Genomic DNA, 17,992 nt, shown 5'->3' with positions numbered 1-17,992 from the left:
GTAAATAACTATGAGCTAAGTCTGAAATATGGAACAATCTACCCCAACAAAGGCCCATTCCACACTGGGATCAGAGCTGTTAGCTACAAACGTGTTTAAACACAGTGTGAACATAGATGATCACCTGAAAGCCAACATATCAGCCTCTAAGGGGACACACACTGCAGAGTGTGCCAAAGATCTCCATCATACTTCTCTCACCCCATTGATGCCTGACTATGGCTGTAGCAGCCCTGCCAGGCTGTGAGCAGAGCAGTGCCTTCTCCAGCCGCAAATGGCAGTTTTTATTCCTGCCACCTGCTGGCCAACCAAATGTACACTGCCTGCCTCTTTGCTGTGCAGCAAGAGTGGACGTGACCTCTGCTTCCCACTGCTGAGAGGTCTGATGTGGAGGGCCATGCAAGTGCATAGCAGCAGTAGCTCCTGCTTCATCCTGGCTCTGCATCAAAAGACTCTTTGCAGCCAGGCTGAAGAGATTCTTGGGCCTATCTTACCTACAGCCAAGAACACGCAGCTGGAATTAGCCATGGTGGAGACAGGAATGCAAGCTGGAAAGCAGTTAAGAACTGAAGTAAAGAGCTGCACAAAGGAATCCATTTGCAGTGCACAACAACAACTTTTATTGCTCCTAGAAAACCTGTGTGCAATGCTGCATATTCTTAAGCACCGTCTTCTAGCACATTATTTAACTAACTACATATATACAGACATCTCGTTTAGAGAGCACTTTTGTAACAGTGGGGACTGAGGTAGTTAAAGGAGACATGTAATAGAGGACCTGGGAGAGAGCGAAGGGGGGACAACTTGGAAAGAGAGACAGAATGGGGAGAGACCTGAAAGGGGGAGAAAAGGAAGAAATATGGACCATGGGTGGAGTAGAAGGAACAACAGTGGCAGTTTGAGTGGCTTCCTAGCAAAGGAGAAAGAAAAAGTAATGGGTGGATCTGAGGGAGGGAAAGGAAAATGGAGGCAAGAGCAGGAAGTTCAGGGAGGAAAACAGATGGGAGGGAAAGATGAAGGGTAAGAACATTATGGTATGGGGGTCAGAGGAAAAGATGTCAAGAGAATGGAGGGTCATGGGAAAGAAGTCCGAAAATATTAAAAGGCGGGGAGGAGAAAATTGGCCGAAAGGAAAGAGAAAAATGGAATAGAGCTAAGAGTAAAAGTGAGAGATGGAGGGAGAATGAAATAAATAAATGAACAGGAAAGGAGCAATGGAAGAAAGGGCAGAAACAGACTTCAAGACTAGTAGTTAGTCCCTGCACCAAAGAAATTGCATCTGTCTTTTTATACTGTGTTTACAGCACCTAGCCCCATTGGTCCTGGTTCATGACTAGGACTTGTAGGCACTACAACAGTACAGATATATAATTATGTATATGAGATCTTCAGGGCAGAGGCCCTATGACTTTATCTGTTTGTACAGTGCCTACCACAATGGTGGAGCATGCAGCAGAGAGTGAGCAGAGTGAACTAGCTTTAGAAGCCCCAAAAATACTCAATGCAGTTTCCAAAACCTCAGCCTGCACAAGATTCACTCACTGTCCTTAATTATTGGGGATATTCTTAACTTGCTTTTATAAATTAAACTCAAGAGTTTATGTGAAAAATATACTTTGACCATCATCACCAGACAGTGACTTTCAGTGCCCTTTGGAAACGTGGGTCCCAGTATACCCCTCCACTTGCTGCTGTTGAGCTACAGAAGGGGGAAAATGCCCAAATGGGGAGTGGCACCTCAACAGCACCCTCTCCATTCTCCCAACTGCAGGGGAACCCTTCATGGGGGTGGATTGCTTGGGGACAGGGAAGGCAAGGACTCTAGGCCTCCTCCTGATAATTCCTCTCCAAAAATACCCATGGACCTTTTGGTATTTACAGAATAAATTACCGTAGACAGACTCTTCCTCAAAGGGCAACTGCTGTCCAAGTTCAGTAGGGAGGCAGGTGATTTTCTGAGAATGTCTCTTCCCTTTGTGGATACCCATTTTTTCTGGCAGATGTTCAGGCTCGCAGAGATGAATCACCTGCTGCTTTTTGGAGGGCTGAGAGGGCCAAAAATCAAACCCTGAACTCTTCAAAAAATAAAAAAAAAAGAACTAGAAGGCAATGCTACAAGTGCAGGAACATGGGTAAATGGCTACTGTGAGAGCCATAGAAGAGGTATGAATAATGCATAAAGCTTCATCCAGCCAGCTTTGTTATCTGGAGTTTTGCCCCCACTAATATCCCATTTCTTTACTGTGGACCTTTACATTTTAAAAGTTTAGCAGTGAGATGAGACCATACAGTTAATAAAACCACAAGTAAAACTACCGTAGCTGGGACAGGGGTGAAAAGGGAATGGAGCAGCTGAGAGCATTCCTGGTAAAAACCTCACAAGGCATACTGTACAATTCAGACATATTTGTGCCCTGAAAACATTCTGCAGACACAGCAGCAGACACGTAAGAGCACCACCAATTATTCACATGACTTCTGGTACACTTTCAGAACACTGTGGAACCGGAAGTGGTTGTGGTAAACGTATTTTCTGTGCAGTTGTCTTTTCTGACCAAACAGCTCAAATATTTTGACACCAACAATAACCAATTCTTAGGCATTTCCTTTACTGAGAGCTGCAGACTTCTACAAGTTGAGAATTAATGACAATTTACTTAAACCCTCTGTGCTCTTTTCTGGAAATAATCTCTTACAAAGTTCAAGTCCTACCCATATGCAAACCATATTCTCTCTGTCTCCCTTTGCAATAAGATGCAAAATGGACTCTGCCACAACAAAACAACTGAGCTTGTGGAAATGATTCCTTTGAAGATGAAACATTGTGTTGTGTCCGTTAGCACTATTACAGGCAGTCAGTCTGTTAGAACATATTGGGCGATTATAGGGTAGTCTTTTCAGAGAAAGCCATGGGTTTCAAGTTAGCAGTAACCATCTATCAATTCCTAAGATTATGCCATGATTTACTATCACAGCATCATGTGTTCTCTGATTTTCTGCCTCCTGTGAAACATTGTGCTTTCCTTTTCTATTGATGTATCAACTATAATAGTTACAAGCAGCTACAGAAAAATCAATAGTGAACTTTCATTACTGTGCACATAAAGTAAAGAGTACCATGCTGTGAGAGCACCTTGCTGTTAAATAGTCACCAACTGCAAGGTACACAATAAATGTCTGTTATTTTGGTCTAAATGAAGGATGTCTGAATTTGAAACATCAAATATCTGGGATTTTTGACGCAACTGGATCTTAGGTCAAGTTACGCTAGCTGGTAATTCTTTTACAGGGTAGGTGCCAAGGCAGATTTGTCTTTTCTACACTGGGAACTGTTTGTTTGTTTACCCCAAAAGCTGAACTAGGAAAGTAATATCAAGATGAAATCTTTCACTGCTTTGTTTTGCAATAATTTAATTAAATTCAGCTGGACAGATATAGTGAGGGTTGCTTTAATGTTCACTAGTCCACATTCAGAAAACTTCCTCTGATTAAAGCGAATGGTACAATAACCTCTATGTTAAACACCCAGTCACCACCACCTACTAAAAAAGGTTCACTATAATATTACCAAAGACATAGCAGATACAGAGATGGCATTTGGAATATTTAACATGTTCAGTGGCCTTCTGAAGCACACCTTGGAAGAAAGTAGTATGATTTTTAGATTAAATATGATTTACATGCCTCTGGGAGCACATTAACTTCCAATTAGTGAATGTAAATCAAGAATGCAGAGAAACAAAAGAAAATTTATGAGCTGATAGCCTGGGATATGATCAGGGCCCTTGGATTTCTCCAGCAGTTAAGTATCATTTTCTGCAGCAAGGGTGGGAGAATGCTGCAGCAAATTTTAGCAGTTCCTCTGGCATTTCTAGGATATGATCATGTATAACCAGAGAATCCACTGTTTGCTGCTGAATACCTTTGAACTTGAAAGTCTACATGTTTATATAACACAAGAGTGCGGGTGTATACTTAAATTATATCCCACAAAACATATATCCCCCTTGTTTCAGTACTGCGATTTAACGGGAAAGCAATATTTCACGGTCATGACCTCACATTTAAAAGTAAGAAACTCAAGCTTCTTTAAAGATTTCTGTGGCTCCAGCCAATGTAACTTTTACAGTTAATTTAGAAAGATTAATGAAAATCTGTAAAAAAAAAAAAAATGAAAATGAAAATATAAATCCCATTCTTTAAAATAAAATGGGAATGGGAAATGTAACCCTGTCCACAAGTAAACACTGCTGAAACTTATAGCTGGAAAAATTCACATGCTCTGAGGTGCATTGGACACTTACTTTCAAGTAGGACCTGGTCCAACTACCAGTCAATTCAGTAGAAACACTCCCATTGATTTTAGTGGGAGTTGGATTGGGCCCCTACAGGGGAAGCAGTAGGTGACAGTTAGTAAACGGTGCACCTGAGCTCAGCCAAGTGCCCACCAGAACCCTGTGGAAGAGGAAACAGCAGTGGGAGATGGAACTAGGATTAGAAGTCTTTACAGAGATTTGATAGTGGAGGCAGAATTAAGGGCCTGATCCTATGAGGTGTTGAGTACCCTGAACTCACATTGACTTACTTGAGGGCATTCAGCAACTCACAGGATCAAGCTGTTTATCCACAGCAATGGTTCAAATTTGATTTGAGGTCTGGGATTTACTTAACCTGGCTCACCCATCCCTAATTAGCCCTCATATTTATACCAGAGAAAACTTTTCAAATAAACTCTGCTGCTCCACTGTAGAAGCCTATCTGAATAGATTTGTGACTAGGAAAATGAAGGAGATGACTGAGAATTAAAGCTCACTTCATGAGAATGTCATGTATTCAAAACAGAATGGCCACCAAGTATAAAATAAAACAATATTTAGAAAGGAAGGATGGGATTTTGGTTAAGATACTGAACTGGGACTCAAAAGATCTGAGTTCAAGTCCTGGCTCTGCCACTGACTTCCGGTGTGACCTTAGACAGGTCAGTTTCTCTCTCTGTGCCTCAGTTCCCCATCGGTAAAATAGGGAGAATAATACTTCCTTTTCCCCCATCCCTGTCGGTCTTGTCTAAACTGTGAGTGCTCAGGGGCAGGGACTGCTTCTTGCTATTTATTTACACAGCATCTAGAACAGTTGGGCTTGATCTCCACTGGGGCCCACAGGCACTACCGGAATACAAATAAATAATACAATTTACGGACATGAATCTACAGTTAAGTTGTGCTATGGAAAGCATCACACTGTGGGGTAAAATTTCAGTGGAGTCTTTACCCAGCCACTATATGTGTGTGCACGAAATTGTAAACATCTGCATATGCAAATTAGCAACTGATACAGAAGACCCAATGGGGGAAATGATTAATACAGATTTTAACTTTTGCATGTGTACAGGTGTTAGACTTTTTAAAGTACATATACAAGCGTTTGTACCTGCAAAGTGCTTGTGCACATGTGGAAGCCACAGGATGAAATCTATCTCTGCAATTTAAGTATCCAAACCACTTCTATTTCCAAGCATAGACAAAAAGTCTTGGTAGAAAAATTATGTTACCACTTCTCAGACAAGTAACCAGGCTATGTAAAAAGAAAGATGGTTTGAAATATTCTAGTAGTAAATCACATAGTTTAACTGCATTTAATGGTAGTGAAAGGTCAAGGTTTTTGGAAGTGAAGCTTGCTTTTTATCTATGGAACAAGAAGCAGCAGTGTCCAGTCTTGACCCGGACGGACCACTTTTAGGGGGGGGAAAGTGAAAAGTCTCCATGCCCATTCATTCCTTGGCCTCTCTGCCAAGAGTGCCAACCACAGTACCTATTATCTGCACAAATACAGATTCTCACACTCAGTCCTGGTGGTAGATTTTGTGACATCCACATCTGCCAGTGAGGAATGGGACTTCCCACCCCTTCATTTTACATAGGCCACCAAATTGGCGTCAGATGACTTTTGATCATCACTAACTTTGGATGGATTTGAACCAGTGGCCTAGATAGGAAGGCCCCATATTTCATTACCAATCTCGAGCCATCTTTATAGTTGTAAAGTCTACATGGTGAACAACGCAGACGCTACCAATAAAGACTATCTCATATGTAATAATAATAAAGCTCAAGTTTTTCATTGATAATATTATGTAAAAATAGTCAAACTTTATTACCACTATTGTTGTTACACCATACTGCACAGCACATTACTGAACCATAACAATTATACAAATCTTTATTCTCATTATGGTAACTACTTGCCAGATATAGCAAAATAGATATTATGAACAACAAACCCCCCTACTGTTAGCACTGAATGCATGGAAATGAGTGAGGCTGTCATTCCATTCTTAACACATCTCATTATACCTATATAATATATATATAAAGTAAGAGCTACAATGGCTAATGTACTTTAAGATTTTTTTGGTCAGTATCCCTGCTGCTCCCTCTGCCACACTATGGATTTACTGTCCGTCATACACAAAATACATTTCCCCAGGCACTTGGATGAATTAATAATTTAAACAATGTCAAAAAATTACTGATAAGAACTTGGCTTTAATGACCTTGTTAGAAAATCACTTTGACAATGGATTTTTTCCCCCCAGAAATAAGATGGTTGGTCCCTGAATTATTTTCTCTCATTTTGACTCCTGGTTTTGTAATCTTGCCATGTGGAAATGCCAGGGCCTGATCCTCATCCCATTGAAACTGATGGCAAAAGTTCCACTGATTTCAATAGTGTGGGATTGGGACCAGGAAAGTGAATGGTGAACATAGTGAGTGTGTCCACACTGTTTTGTTGCTGCAGTGATGCTCCCAACAAAGCTGCGGGTGGGCTCCATCCTGCTGAGCACTCTGGTCCAGATTCAGCAAAGTGCTTAGCACACACATTAAGTTAAGCACACACTTAACTGTTTTGCTGGGTTGGGACCAGAGTGCTCAGCCTCTTGCAGGACTGAGCCCTTTAAGGTAAGAGCTAAAATGTTCAGGTGAATACAAACAAAAGACTAAACAAGAAATGTCATTTGCTTAATGGAAAAAAAAATTTCCACTCGCATTGTAGAATGTGCAAAACTTCAAAAAAGTACAAACGGTCTATGATTGTGTTCCATTAGGAGAGGGCTGTGTGTTACCATACCATACAGAACATGTTGCTATGGTTAGCACTTCAAACTTATACAAACTTACAGCTACCTATCAACCAGACTCCACAGTACACCTATATATTTATGTTCTTCATCTGTATTTTTTTGGTTTTGTTTTGTTTTAATTACTAAATTAGGTATCTATTATGTTGGCAGAAAAACATGGCACAATACAGGATCTCTGAGATTAGTAAATCACTAAAACATCTTTACTATAAGCAATATTTTCTCATTTTAAAGAAAAGATGTTACAATTCTTGTTCTTGCGGGGACTTGGTTACACTGAAACCAAATGGCGTTGTGTAGCCAAACAAGTTTCACAGAATAATACAAAAGTAAAAGTAGTATGAAGCTCTACTCTTACCTATAGAGCATCATAATATAACTGGCTGGCCTAACATTTTAGCCAAGTTGATAAAAGTTTTAAATGTAATAATTAAATGTAAATACAGTCCTGATCCAAAAACCAGAAGAATGCCTTTAAGCTAATATTTATAACAAGAACTGTTTGACTGAGCTCTCTTGTAAATTTTATCATACCTGAGGCAGTTTTCCTCATTCGATTAGCTGAAAAGCTGAATTTATCCCGAGGCAAACCAAACATCTAGTACAGGCTAAATTCAGCAACTGGAGCTTAAATTTGGCTTAATATATCCCCACTTGGATCTGCCTGTTTAATTCTCTTTCATATGATAACATGGCTTATTCATAGTCTGGACTTGCCACCTGAACAAACTGAACCTCGTATCTTATTCTAATAGAATAAGAAAACTTCGCAAAAACACAAAAGTTCCGGAATGAAAATCAAACGCAAACTTAGGTTTAAAAAAAAATGTTTTGTAAAGGTCTACAAGATTAGCACAGAGGTTTTTCCCTAAGGAACACTGCTTTTTATGATCATGCATTTTTCATAGAGACAGATGGGCTTTATAAAAGGATACAGCCTGCTACTCAAGAGGGTTTCAGTGACAGCTGCACTTCTGTGTTTTAACCACAGTAGAAATTTATATAGGATATATTTTCACAAAATATTTGTACTTCTTCTTTGGTCATATTCATTCCTGATGTAATTTCACTGACTAAAGTGGAACTACACCTGAAATTAATCTGCCCATTATTCCTCTAGTAAACAGTGTTTAATTAGTAAAGGGGAAACATAATATTCCAACTTCCCCCCCTAAAATGCCTATCTAAAAAACCCGTTTCTTTATTCCAAACATTCAATACCTTCCCATCCAAGGAATGTATATTTCCTCATTCCTCTAGGTTTTATTGTGGTTTGTCATTAACTAAATATAACACCTTATTTACCTTTGTGCTCAGCTTCAAGACTTTTGAAAGATTGCCCCAACCGCCATTTCCAGGAATTTCATAAATAATTACACTGATTTTAAATATTCATAACCTACAAATTGTAAACATTATATGTTGACAAATCAGGTCCCTATGACTACCGTTAGTTCAGTCAACAACTCTTGAAACAAAGAGGCCCTGAGAAGAAAGTTTTACAAACTATTCTTCAAGAATGAGTTGCACACACAATTTGGTCTCACCTATTCTTATTTTTTTAGCTCTTTCATTCAAAATATGATCCTATTTCCTACTTTTATCAAATGTGGTACTTTACTCCTAATTTACTTAAAGGCAGTTATACACTAAATAGATTAGGACACATTTGGTTACAGAAATGTTTGGAAACCTGCTGCTAAGGAGAATTATTGGGCCAATGAAATCACTAGCTTGCTTAGAAGTACAAATATTTGCCATATTTGGTAAGCTGAATATTTCTAACCAATAGTCATAGTGTGGACAGGGGACTTTACTAGGAGTCAAGTAATATGGGTTCTAATCTATGTTTATGTCTACACTTATGGCAACATGGAGAGTAGAGACACTGCACACCCAGCTAGCACTATAATTATCAGTGGAGACAATGAGACAACTTACACGAGTAGTGTGCCCCACATGCCTGAACCCCCAGTATACATACCCGACACTGTCCACACAGCTCTCTGCATGCCCAAGTAGAGCCTCCCACGTCTATTTCTAGCAGTGTAGTGTCTTGCTGCCAGACCCTTTCCCCCGCACCTCTGGCAGCCGGGAGGCAGTGAGGAAAGGCTCCGGCCACAGTTCACTGCGGCCAGAGCCTTTCCCCACCACCTCCCTGCTGCCAGATCCTTCCCCCGCTGCCAGAGCCTTTCACTGTAGCACGTAGCTACACACCGCAATAACAAGTATGGACCCCGCCTGCCTTCTTTCCCTGTGGCAGGTAGTGACACATGTAGTGCCTGTAGTGTACACGCCAAGTGTAGATATAGTCTATTCTCTGCCATAGACTCCCTCTATGACCTTCAGCAAGTCACTTCTGCCCACATTTTCCAAAATATCCTATAATTTTGCGTGTTCAACTTTAGAAACCTATGGGGAGTCTTATTTTTGATAGACCCCAAAATATCATAGTTGCTATTCAACCTTGCATATGGAAAGACACAGTCCCGGTCTTCAAGGGTATATAGTTTAAAAAGACAAAAATAAATAATGTGGGGAAAGGATGCAAGTTACAAGCATGTGGTCACCGGAATGTATGGCACATGGTTTATTAGTTCCAGGTTTGCTTGTTTTATTCTTTGGTTGGGCAGGTAGGAGAATAATGAAGAAATAAATTGGACAGAAGGAAGGGAGGGAAGAGGTGAAGGTATGAGGAGAAAAGAGAAGAGGAAAGAAAGAGGAGAGAGTGGGAGGTTCAGGCATCTGACTGCTGATAGGCCAAAAAAGTCCAAGTGTAAATGTCAGTTGTAACCTTAGGAGGCTGAGGCTGAAGGGTGCTTCAGCTGCTGCGTATGTGGTGAGGAGGCAGGAGGAGAACAAAAGTCTTTAATAGAGCACCCAAGCAGTTTGTGTACATCAACTATACTACTGTATTTGTCCATACATTTTCCCTACAGCTGAGTCCTATGAGAAACAGGGTTCAATATATAATAAATTTAAGAATTTTATATATGGACCTCTGAAGTCAATAGGGATTGGAGCAGGACTTAAATTAATTTCTACTTTGAAAAGTGGCTTGGTAAATATGCTGCTGTGGGGTTTCCTTTTTACTGTGTCTCAATTATTTCAATGATAAATGTCCTCAGTTTAAAAGTAGTAATGGCTTTTGTTTTATCTGCCAGCCCTGCAAATTCAACCTGGGATCTGAGAATCAAGCTGGCTTCATTTCTTTTCATGTATCATCACCAGTAATAAAGATTCTGGAGGTCAAATTAGGCCTAGTGACATCTGTACAAAACTCCTTGTCTTCTGGGGTTACACAAGCAGATGATAGGAACTTAGTAAATATGTTGATGCACAAAGAAGGAAGGAACAGAATCCAGCTCACTCTCTCCTAGTCATATTTATCTGCAGAGCTTAAACGGAGTATGAAGCAGTTATAAAATATTTTGGCACAAAAGTAAGTAGATATGATTCTGAACACTTATAGGGAGCATATCTGTTGTGGAAGTATGGATCATATTATGGTCTTTTAGAATAGCAAGTTACTTTAAAGTATTGTAAATACAGCACAAAACCTATTGCTATAAAATATTGTCAAAATCTACCTGTTTCAAATTTTGCAGTCCAATGTGATTTTGGAAGTCTAAGAGAAGAGAGGCAAGGAAACATTGGAAAAAATGTAAACATTTCAAAAAGGAACCATTTAAGGATTTTCATCTCTAAAGTACTTACTCCACTTTCTTTGACATCTTCTGGAAAAATTCTCCTCTCATATCTTAAAATGTTGAGAATATTAGCATTCTCATTTGTGGAATGAGAGTAGGAGCCGAGAACTCCAAAGTCCAGAGAGGAGGAAGTGGAATTATGGGTTCTGTGCATGTGCATGGCCAGTTGATTCATGTGATACAGACAGGAGTGGCTGATGAAATGAAGTAATAAAAATTAATTAACATTCTTTGAAAAGTACTTACACAGCTCCTGCACAGTAACCATTTCTCAAAGTTAAATCTCTCATTCCCTTTCATTTTTCTTTTCAAAATTCCCAAACCAGTGAGAGCTCTCTATAGATTAATAGCACACCAAATTTCAGTGTTTCAAGTTTGGAACATGAGGGGGGGAAATCTCTCTGAAACCTAAATATTTTCCCCCTCTAAAGGCCAGACCCATTTTTTAGAAAATATGCAAAAGTGTTTTCTTCAGAACCCAAGTGTGCTTATCTTGTATGCAAAGTTTCAGCTTAGAGCACAATTTGATGACAGAGATATGAACCCCTGAAAATTGAAGATTTAGTGGGAATACTGACAGACTTTTACTGTGACTATAGGGCTGCTACTGGCACCACTATAATAATTTTTTTGTCTTCATCTTCAGAAGTAAACTATAGAGAACACAAATTCTATGTTTGACAGAATAGCTATTGCTAGTTCTTGTAAAACATGTAATATATTCCAGAAGACCTAAGGGTGTACTCTCCAATAAGGATGGAAAAAGATGTGCGCCCCACTGTGAGCTCACAGTAAGGCTGTTTCATGTAAAAAGTTGGTAATTAGTCCCTGAGTGAATAAAGTAGATGAGCTAAGAGATTGGACTTACTGTAGCAACACAACATACGTTTTCTAGTTGCTAGAATTTAAAGGGTGTATGGGTGGGAGGGGGGGGTCTATTTCTGCTCATTTTATTTTACAAGTTTTTAAATCATGGAAACTAATTTATTACATTAAGCTTAAACATGTGTACTTTAAAATCTCACTAAGAGATACAAAGATAGATAGGAGACATATAGACTGCAAAAAAACCTGAATTGGTTGAATAATTTTATAAAAAGTACTACAGATTTTCTTACTATACATGTCTGGTGAATTTCATCCCAACTGATTTCAATGTGATGACTCGTGCTTTATCCACATAAAACATTAGTGGTCACAGAATCTGTAGTCAGAAGATAAATATTTTTTATAATGAAATTAAATCTCATTACCCAGAGGTACAACCACAAACGTTAAAAAAAAAAATCCTACCATAATAGCTAGAATAAAAGAAAATCAAAATTACAGTTAAGTACCACATTATGAATAATCAGCTAAATACACAAGCATCAGGAAGCAGCAATGGGCCCAATAGTATAATAATCTTCTTTGCTCTAGCCTGCAAAGCTGAAGAAGACAACAGAAATACCTTACATTTTCTATTTTCCCTTCATTGTTACTCATCCTCGTCAGAGGTGGACCTCTCCCCACCTTGTCTATCTCTTTAAAAAGTATTTACATTATTTATTACTGTGACTACTTTTAAGTAAATCCATAAGGGTTCCATGAAAAAAATTATGAAGTAAATGCTATATTATATAGGAGTACTGGACATCACAGTGAAGCCTATATCATGTGTTCCCACGATATCAGTGCCTCATAATTATCTCCTGTGTTTTTCTACATTTGTTTTGCGCATAATTTGTGAGACCAAGGGGGTTTTCCAAGACCACAGTCAACAGTAATACTTTATTAAGAATACCTCTCTAGAGCAAATGCATTAAGAAGTGTATTTTCAACTTGAATATGTGGCATTTTAGCCACAATACTAGCATTGGTGTTTAATGTCATCGTTAATTGAAGTTATATATATATGGCATTCCCAGAGTGGTTATCACTGTTCTATAATGCTTAAAGCCCTCTGCACAGAGGTGAGAAAATATCACAGAGACAGATTCTGCCCTCACCGCCATGCATCCTCCATTAAATCAAATCGAGCCACTGAACTCACAAAGGGTCGCATAGGCGTAACTAATGTCATAGGTCACAGGTAGCACAAGTGTAACTGAGGGCAGGATGTAGCCCCACTGACTCCAAAATGATACCGGCACATCTGGCAGCAGAATATGTCTCTCAATAGCACATACTTTGCCTCCATATCTTAAACAAACAACAAGATAAGGAGTATGTGTATTTTCAGACTTTGGTTGTTGTTCATCTCTGCTAAGAACTGAGTGGTTTTGTGAAGTTACAATTGAAAATACAGTAATATTTAAGAACATAGAACAGATGTCAGGATTAAACTTGTGTTCTTTAAAAATATTATAATAATTTAACCTAAAATAGGGCCTAATCCAAAATCTATTTAAGTCGAAAGATGCCCATCAATTTTAATAGGCTTTGGATCAGGTCCACAGTATCTGAAAGCAGCCATAGCTCAAAAGTTACATTTATAAGATGATGTTTGACATACTGATTTTGTAACATGTCATTGTTCATTTAATATAGTCTAAACTGCAAACTCCCTATTTATCTGTTTGTCTTTTACTTCACCTGCAGTGTCTGTGGGAATTTCTTACATTGTAGCAGCAAACTGAGATTGTATTTCACATTTGAAAGTAACCCATTTTAAATAATTCTGATAGTTGGTAATGTTAGTATTCTTAACAATCTCCCAGAAACATATTTAAGACAGATTTTTAAACCATTGCAGAATTGCAAAATAACTTGAGAGTGTCATTACTCTTCTAAAAAGCAAATAGCAGTGGTAATTTATGCAGAGCAGTACAACTTTTCACATTTAATTCTGTGCACTTTGTTTTCTGTAGACTAGAAAAAATGAAATTATGTCATTTCCCACACAAGATGTTGCAAAGAGCAAAAGTGATTAATTACAGCCACCTGGAGGACATCTAGTTTGCAATTATGAGCATTGAAACAATGTCTTTAAAAACAATGCATGGTATATTTTTATAATATAATGCAAACCTGATTATCCAAAGATCTCTGGGGACACCAGAAAACTTTGGATAACTGAGGGTTTGGATAACTAGGGGAGGTGGCTGATCAGGCTTTGAAGTCTGGTTTCTAGAACCCCCAGCCATGGATAGAACCTGCTCCAATTTTAGGGATTTCCCACTGGCTTCCTTGAGGCCAGCCAGCAATTCAGGAGGAGGTTGTGCTCCCAGTTGCTCAGGCCTGCAGCACAATAAAGAGGAGGCAAGTGGATTGCCCAGGGTTGATTAGTGAACTCAGCTCAATGTAGAGGCATAGGCTGTTCCTCTCTTCAGACAGAGAGTGTAAGGGCCAAATACACCTTGGTCACAGGAGGCCTCACACACACAGTCAAACTAGCACTTTGAAGGAGCAAGGTGCAGAGTAACCACGGAGGGAAACTTAATATTTTCAGCAGGTAGGGTGACCAGATGTCCCAATTTTATAGGGACAGTCCCGATTTTTGGGTCTTTTTCTTACATAGGCTCCTATTACCCCTCACCCCCATCCCGATTTTTTACATTTGCTGTCTGGTCACCCTAGCAGCAGGCATACATAGTAGGGATTTGGGGCTATAGGACAAACCACGTAGAGAGCTGTGTATGCTACTGTAGCCCCAAGTCTGCAGTAATGGCCATGCAGAAACTTCAGGGTGGTTCAGACCTTGTTGCCTGGTTGGAATGGGAAAATTCTGTCCTCCAATCACCTCCAAAGTCTTCCTGCACACAGCAGAATTTATCTGGGCTCTGCACAGGAACCAGGCTTTGCTCTATCAGAAGCATTTTCAGGAATAGGTGCCGATGGACCCGATCTCTGGCATGGAACCTGAAAAATTGATTTGGGGTGCAAAGCATACCAGTCACAGATATCAGGTTCTTTCTCTAGCAACTACATAAATTATTATTTAATAAATGAGATTGGTGAATCACATGAATAGAGTTTTTATTTAATAACCAAAGCACCCAAATCATTCATGCAACTGAACAAAAATCAGATGCCTAGAAACAGCCAGTCCCTAGTGTTGTCATAATCAAAATTCTGAAGACATAGGAAACAGATAAAAATAGATATAGTCAGTGGAGTACACCATAATCTGGAAGTGATGGTCCAGTTTATATCAGCTTCTCAGATGCTCACCAAAGATCAGATACATCCCTTCTTTATACCCCTTTCTTTCCTTGCATCTACACATGACTGGGACCATATTTGACAATGGTTCAGCCCCTACCCGTTTGTTATATTCTTGGAAACCTTGTTTGATATGCTGGCTATCCATAATTAACGTTCCGTGGTTGGCCTCACTGTTAGGTCAACCACTTGCCCACTACTTTTGATACATCAGTGCAGTCAGCTCCATGGATACATGTACCCCAAAATCCAGCAAAAAAGCTACTCTATAACTTGTTTTTCACTTCTGTGTGGCTAACTTGCTTGTCACAAGATACAAATCACGAAAAGTCCCCAAAACTGGTGACCCTAGGTGACTTCTTAATGCTAACTCCTGATTTAGTTATGCCAACTTTCTTACAGGCCTTGCTAGGTCTCACCTTTTTGCCAAGCCTGTATAAATTATAATTTATACTGTGTGTTCATCTACTTGCATTTCAAGCACTCTTATCCTTATTCTTACCTATTAAAAGCATTAAAACACATTCTAGCATTAAAATAAATTAGGTCAAAGCTTGGGCTTGAATGCCACATGTATCCCAGGCCATTGGTGGGTTTGGGGGGCCAAAACCCATTTTTGCTCTGCAGAATGAAAAACTCCATTCACCTCCCTTCAGCAATAAGATTGGAAGGAGACTCCACAGGTGGGAATTCAGCAAGTTCCCTGCCTACTATGCTGGATAAACCTGCATAGGAGAAAATTTGGCCTCTTAAGTTTATGTTAATTAAGATTGTGTTTCGTTAGCATAACATTATGACATAAATGAATGTTAACAACCAAGACATGTTCTCACAGCAACTGCACCTTGACCACTGCATAAAGCTGTTAATTTAACAGCATCTGATGCATACATGTAAGCAGGATGATTTTAGTTATCCTGAAATTTTTAATTTCTAGATCTTTTTGTTTTAGTTTCTAACTATGCGTTCCATTAGTGTTGTCTTTTGCATTGAACAGAACTTTAATTTACACTTTTTTGAATAAAAAAAAAAAGATCAGCATCTCAAGGACTATAATACTGCAACGTAGACACATCAAAATAAGTATACCACCAAACTACCTTTTATGGAAATAAAACAGATATGAATAGTTCAGTAAACCATCTACTTCAACATTCCTAGAAAGCTCAGAGGTGCTGTATAGTAACTGTAGATAATCATATGTTGTTAGAATGAACAATTTGCCAGTGCCCACCTCACCAGTGTGAATGACAGTTGTCCAATAGCAAAGAAGATCAATGTATCAAAATTTATAAACCACATTCAGGTTAAAGGGCACTTTTCTTATCTTTTATTCTGTACAAAGGACATGGGTTTTATTTTATAAAGATCATTAGTCATTGAAATATATATTTTAGAGAGTTTCTAGTAGGTAAGATTATTTTGGCAGTCACTGGAGTGTACCAGATGGTTCATTAGCATAGGCTAGACAAGTCAAAGGCTTTCAGAATCATTTAGAAAATGTCAAACAGAAACAAGAACCCTGTCACTTTTTATTAGAATTAACTACATCATACCCTGGACACAGATTTCACCTTGGGTCAGAAAAATTAATACAGAATTATATGAATTGTTTAATATACTGGGTTAAAGATAGGTCTTCCTCTGGGGACTCATTTGCTGGCAATATATTATGGTCATCTACTTCAGAAATCTTCAACCTTTCCTTTTGTAAGCTATGAAAAGAGTTGACCTTGCTCAAAATCCATTGGTGTCTAATTGATTTGAGGTATATGCAAAATTTCAACAAGACAGTCTGCTAGAGTTCTTTTGTGATCATTTTCCCAGGAAAGTTGGGGAATGGATTTACTGAATATTCAGCAGCATGTAAAGTATGCTTTTATCAAGAGAAAAAAAAACATCCTTTAAGTAAAACACTGCTTTAGTAAACAGGAATTCAAATGCAATTGAAATGTTACTTTCTTTTTCCCTCATCAGATGTCAAAAACCTTGAGAACTTCCAGCTTGTGGAAGGTGTTCAGGAACAAGTGAATGCTGCTCTGCTGGACTATACAATGTGCAACTATCCACAACAGACAGACAAATTTGGGCAACTTCTCCTGCGGCTACCAGAAATCCGGGCCATCAGTATGCAGGCCGAAGAATACCTCTACTACAAACACCTGAATGGGGATGTGCCATGTAATAACCTTCTCATTGAAATGCTGCATGCAAAGAGAGCATAAATTATACCCATTAGAGCTTCTGCTTTCAAGAAAAAAAAATACTCTGAACTGCTCCAAGCAACGCTAATTAAAAACTTGGTTTTAAGACTTTGCAAAATGGTATAATAATCAAATACTTAATAGTAAATAAGTGATGTATCAGGGTATCTGTATTGCAAACTGTGAATCAAATGCTACACATCCCCAAAGGAATCTGTATAGGACTTTGTACTGGAATGAAACAAGCTTATAAGTGGATCTATCACCAATGTCAACATGAAAAAAAACGGAACAATTCTTGTATATTTAACTTTTCTGATCGCCACTATGAAGAAATTTAGGAACAAACTGATCTGTGTTATTAAGCTAATATAGTGGAGAAATTGAGTGCACTAAAATCCTTCATTGTACAGCAGGACTTCTAAAACAACTCTAAAGGATGCAAAACTGCACCACCACCATCTTCTATCATCCTTCCAAGGACCCAACACTTACTTTGCCTGTGATAAATGTTGTGGCACCTACTCAATCTGTAATAAAGGTCTGGAGTAGCCACATACTATATAGTAGCTCCACCAAATCATAAAAGCCTGGTTTTGAATGTCTGTGTCTCAGGCCTGCAAATAGATAATATGAAGAGTCTGTTAATAAGTTAGCTTGACATTCTTAATATGTTCTGAAGTTTGTTTTTTGTGTGTTCATGTAATTAAATCAGGCAGTATCCCTCTTCTACTAATATTACATGGGATGGCTATAAAACATCACAAATAGTTTCTCCAATGCAAATTTGCTAATTC

The 17,992-nt window shown here is 38.8% G+C and overlaps 1 protein-coding gene across 1 annotated transcript in view; it reads left to right on the top strand.

Annotated features, from left to right (window-relative positions):
* NR5A2 (nuclear receptor subfamily 5 group A member 2) overlaps positions 1-17,216 on the top strand; it is a 124,650-nt gene extending 107,434 nt beyond the window's left edge. Inside the window, exon 8 of the mRNA XM_065409483.1 lies at positions 16,969-17,216. Within this exon, the coding sequence (XP_065265555.1) occupies positions 16,969-17,216 (248 nt within the window). The remainder of the gene's footprint in view (positions 1-16,968) is intronic.
* The last annotated feature ends 776 nt before the right edge of the window (positions 17,217-17,992 follow it).

The sequence above is a fragment of the Emys orbicularis genome, chromosome 8 (genome assembly GCF_028017835.1).
Source record: "Emys orbicularis isolate rEmyOrb1 chromosome 8, rEmyOrb1.hap1, whole genome shotgun sequence".
Lineage (NCBI taxonomy): Eukaryota > Metazoa > Chordata > Testudines > Emydidae > Emys > Emys orbicularis.
The sequence above is the reverse complement of the archived record's forward strand: the minus strand, read 5'-3'. Positions and strand labels throughout refer to the sequence as shown.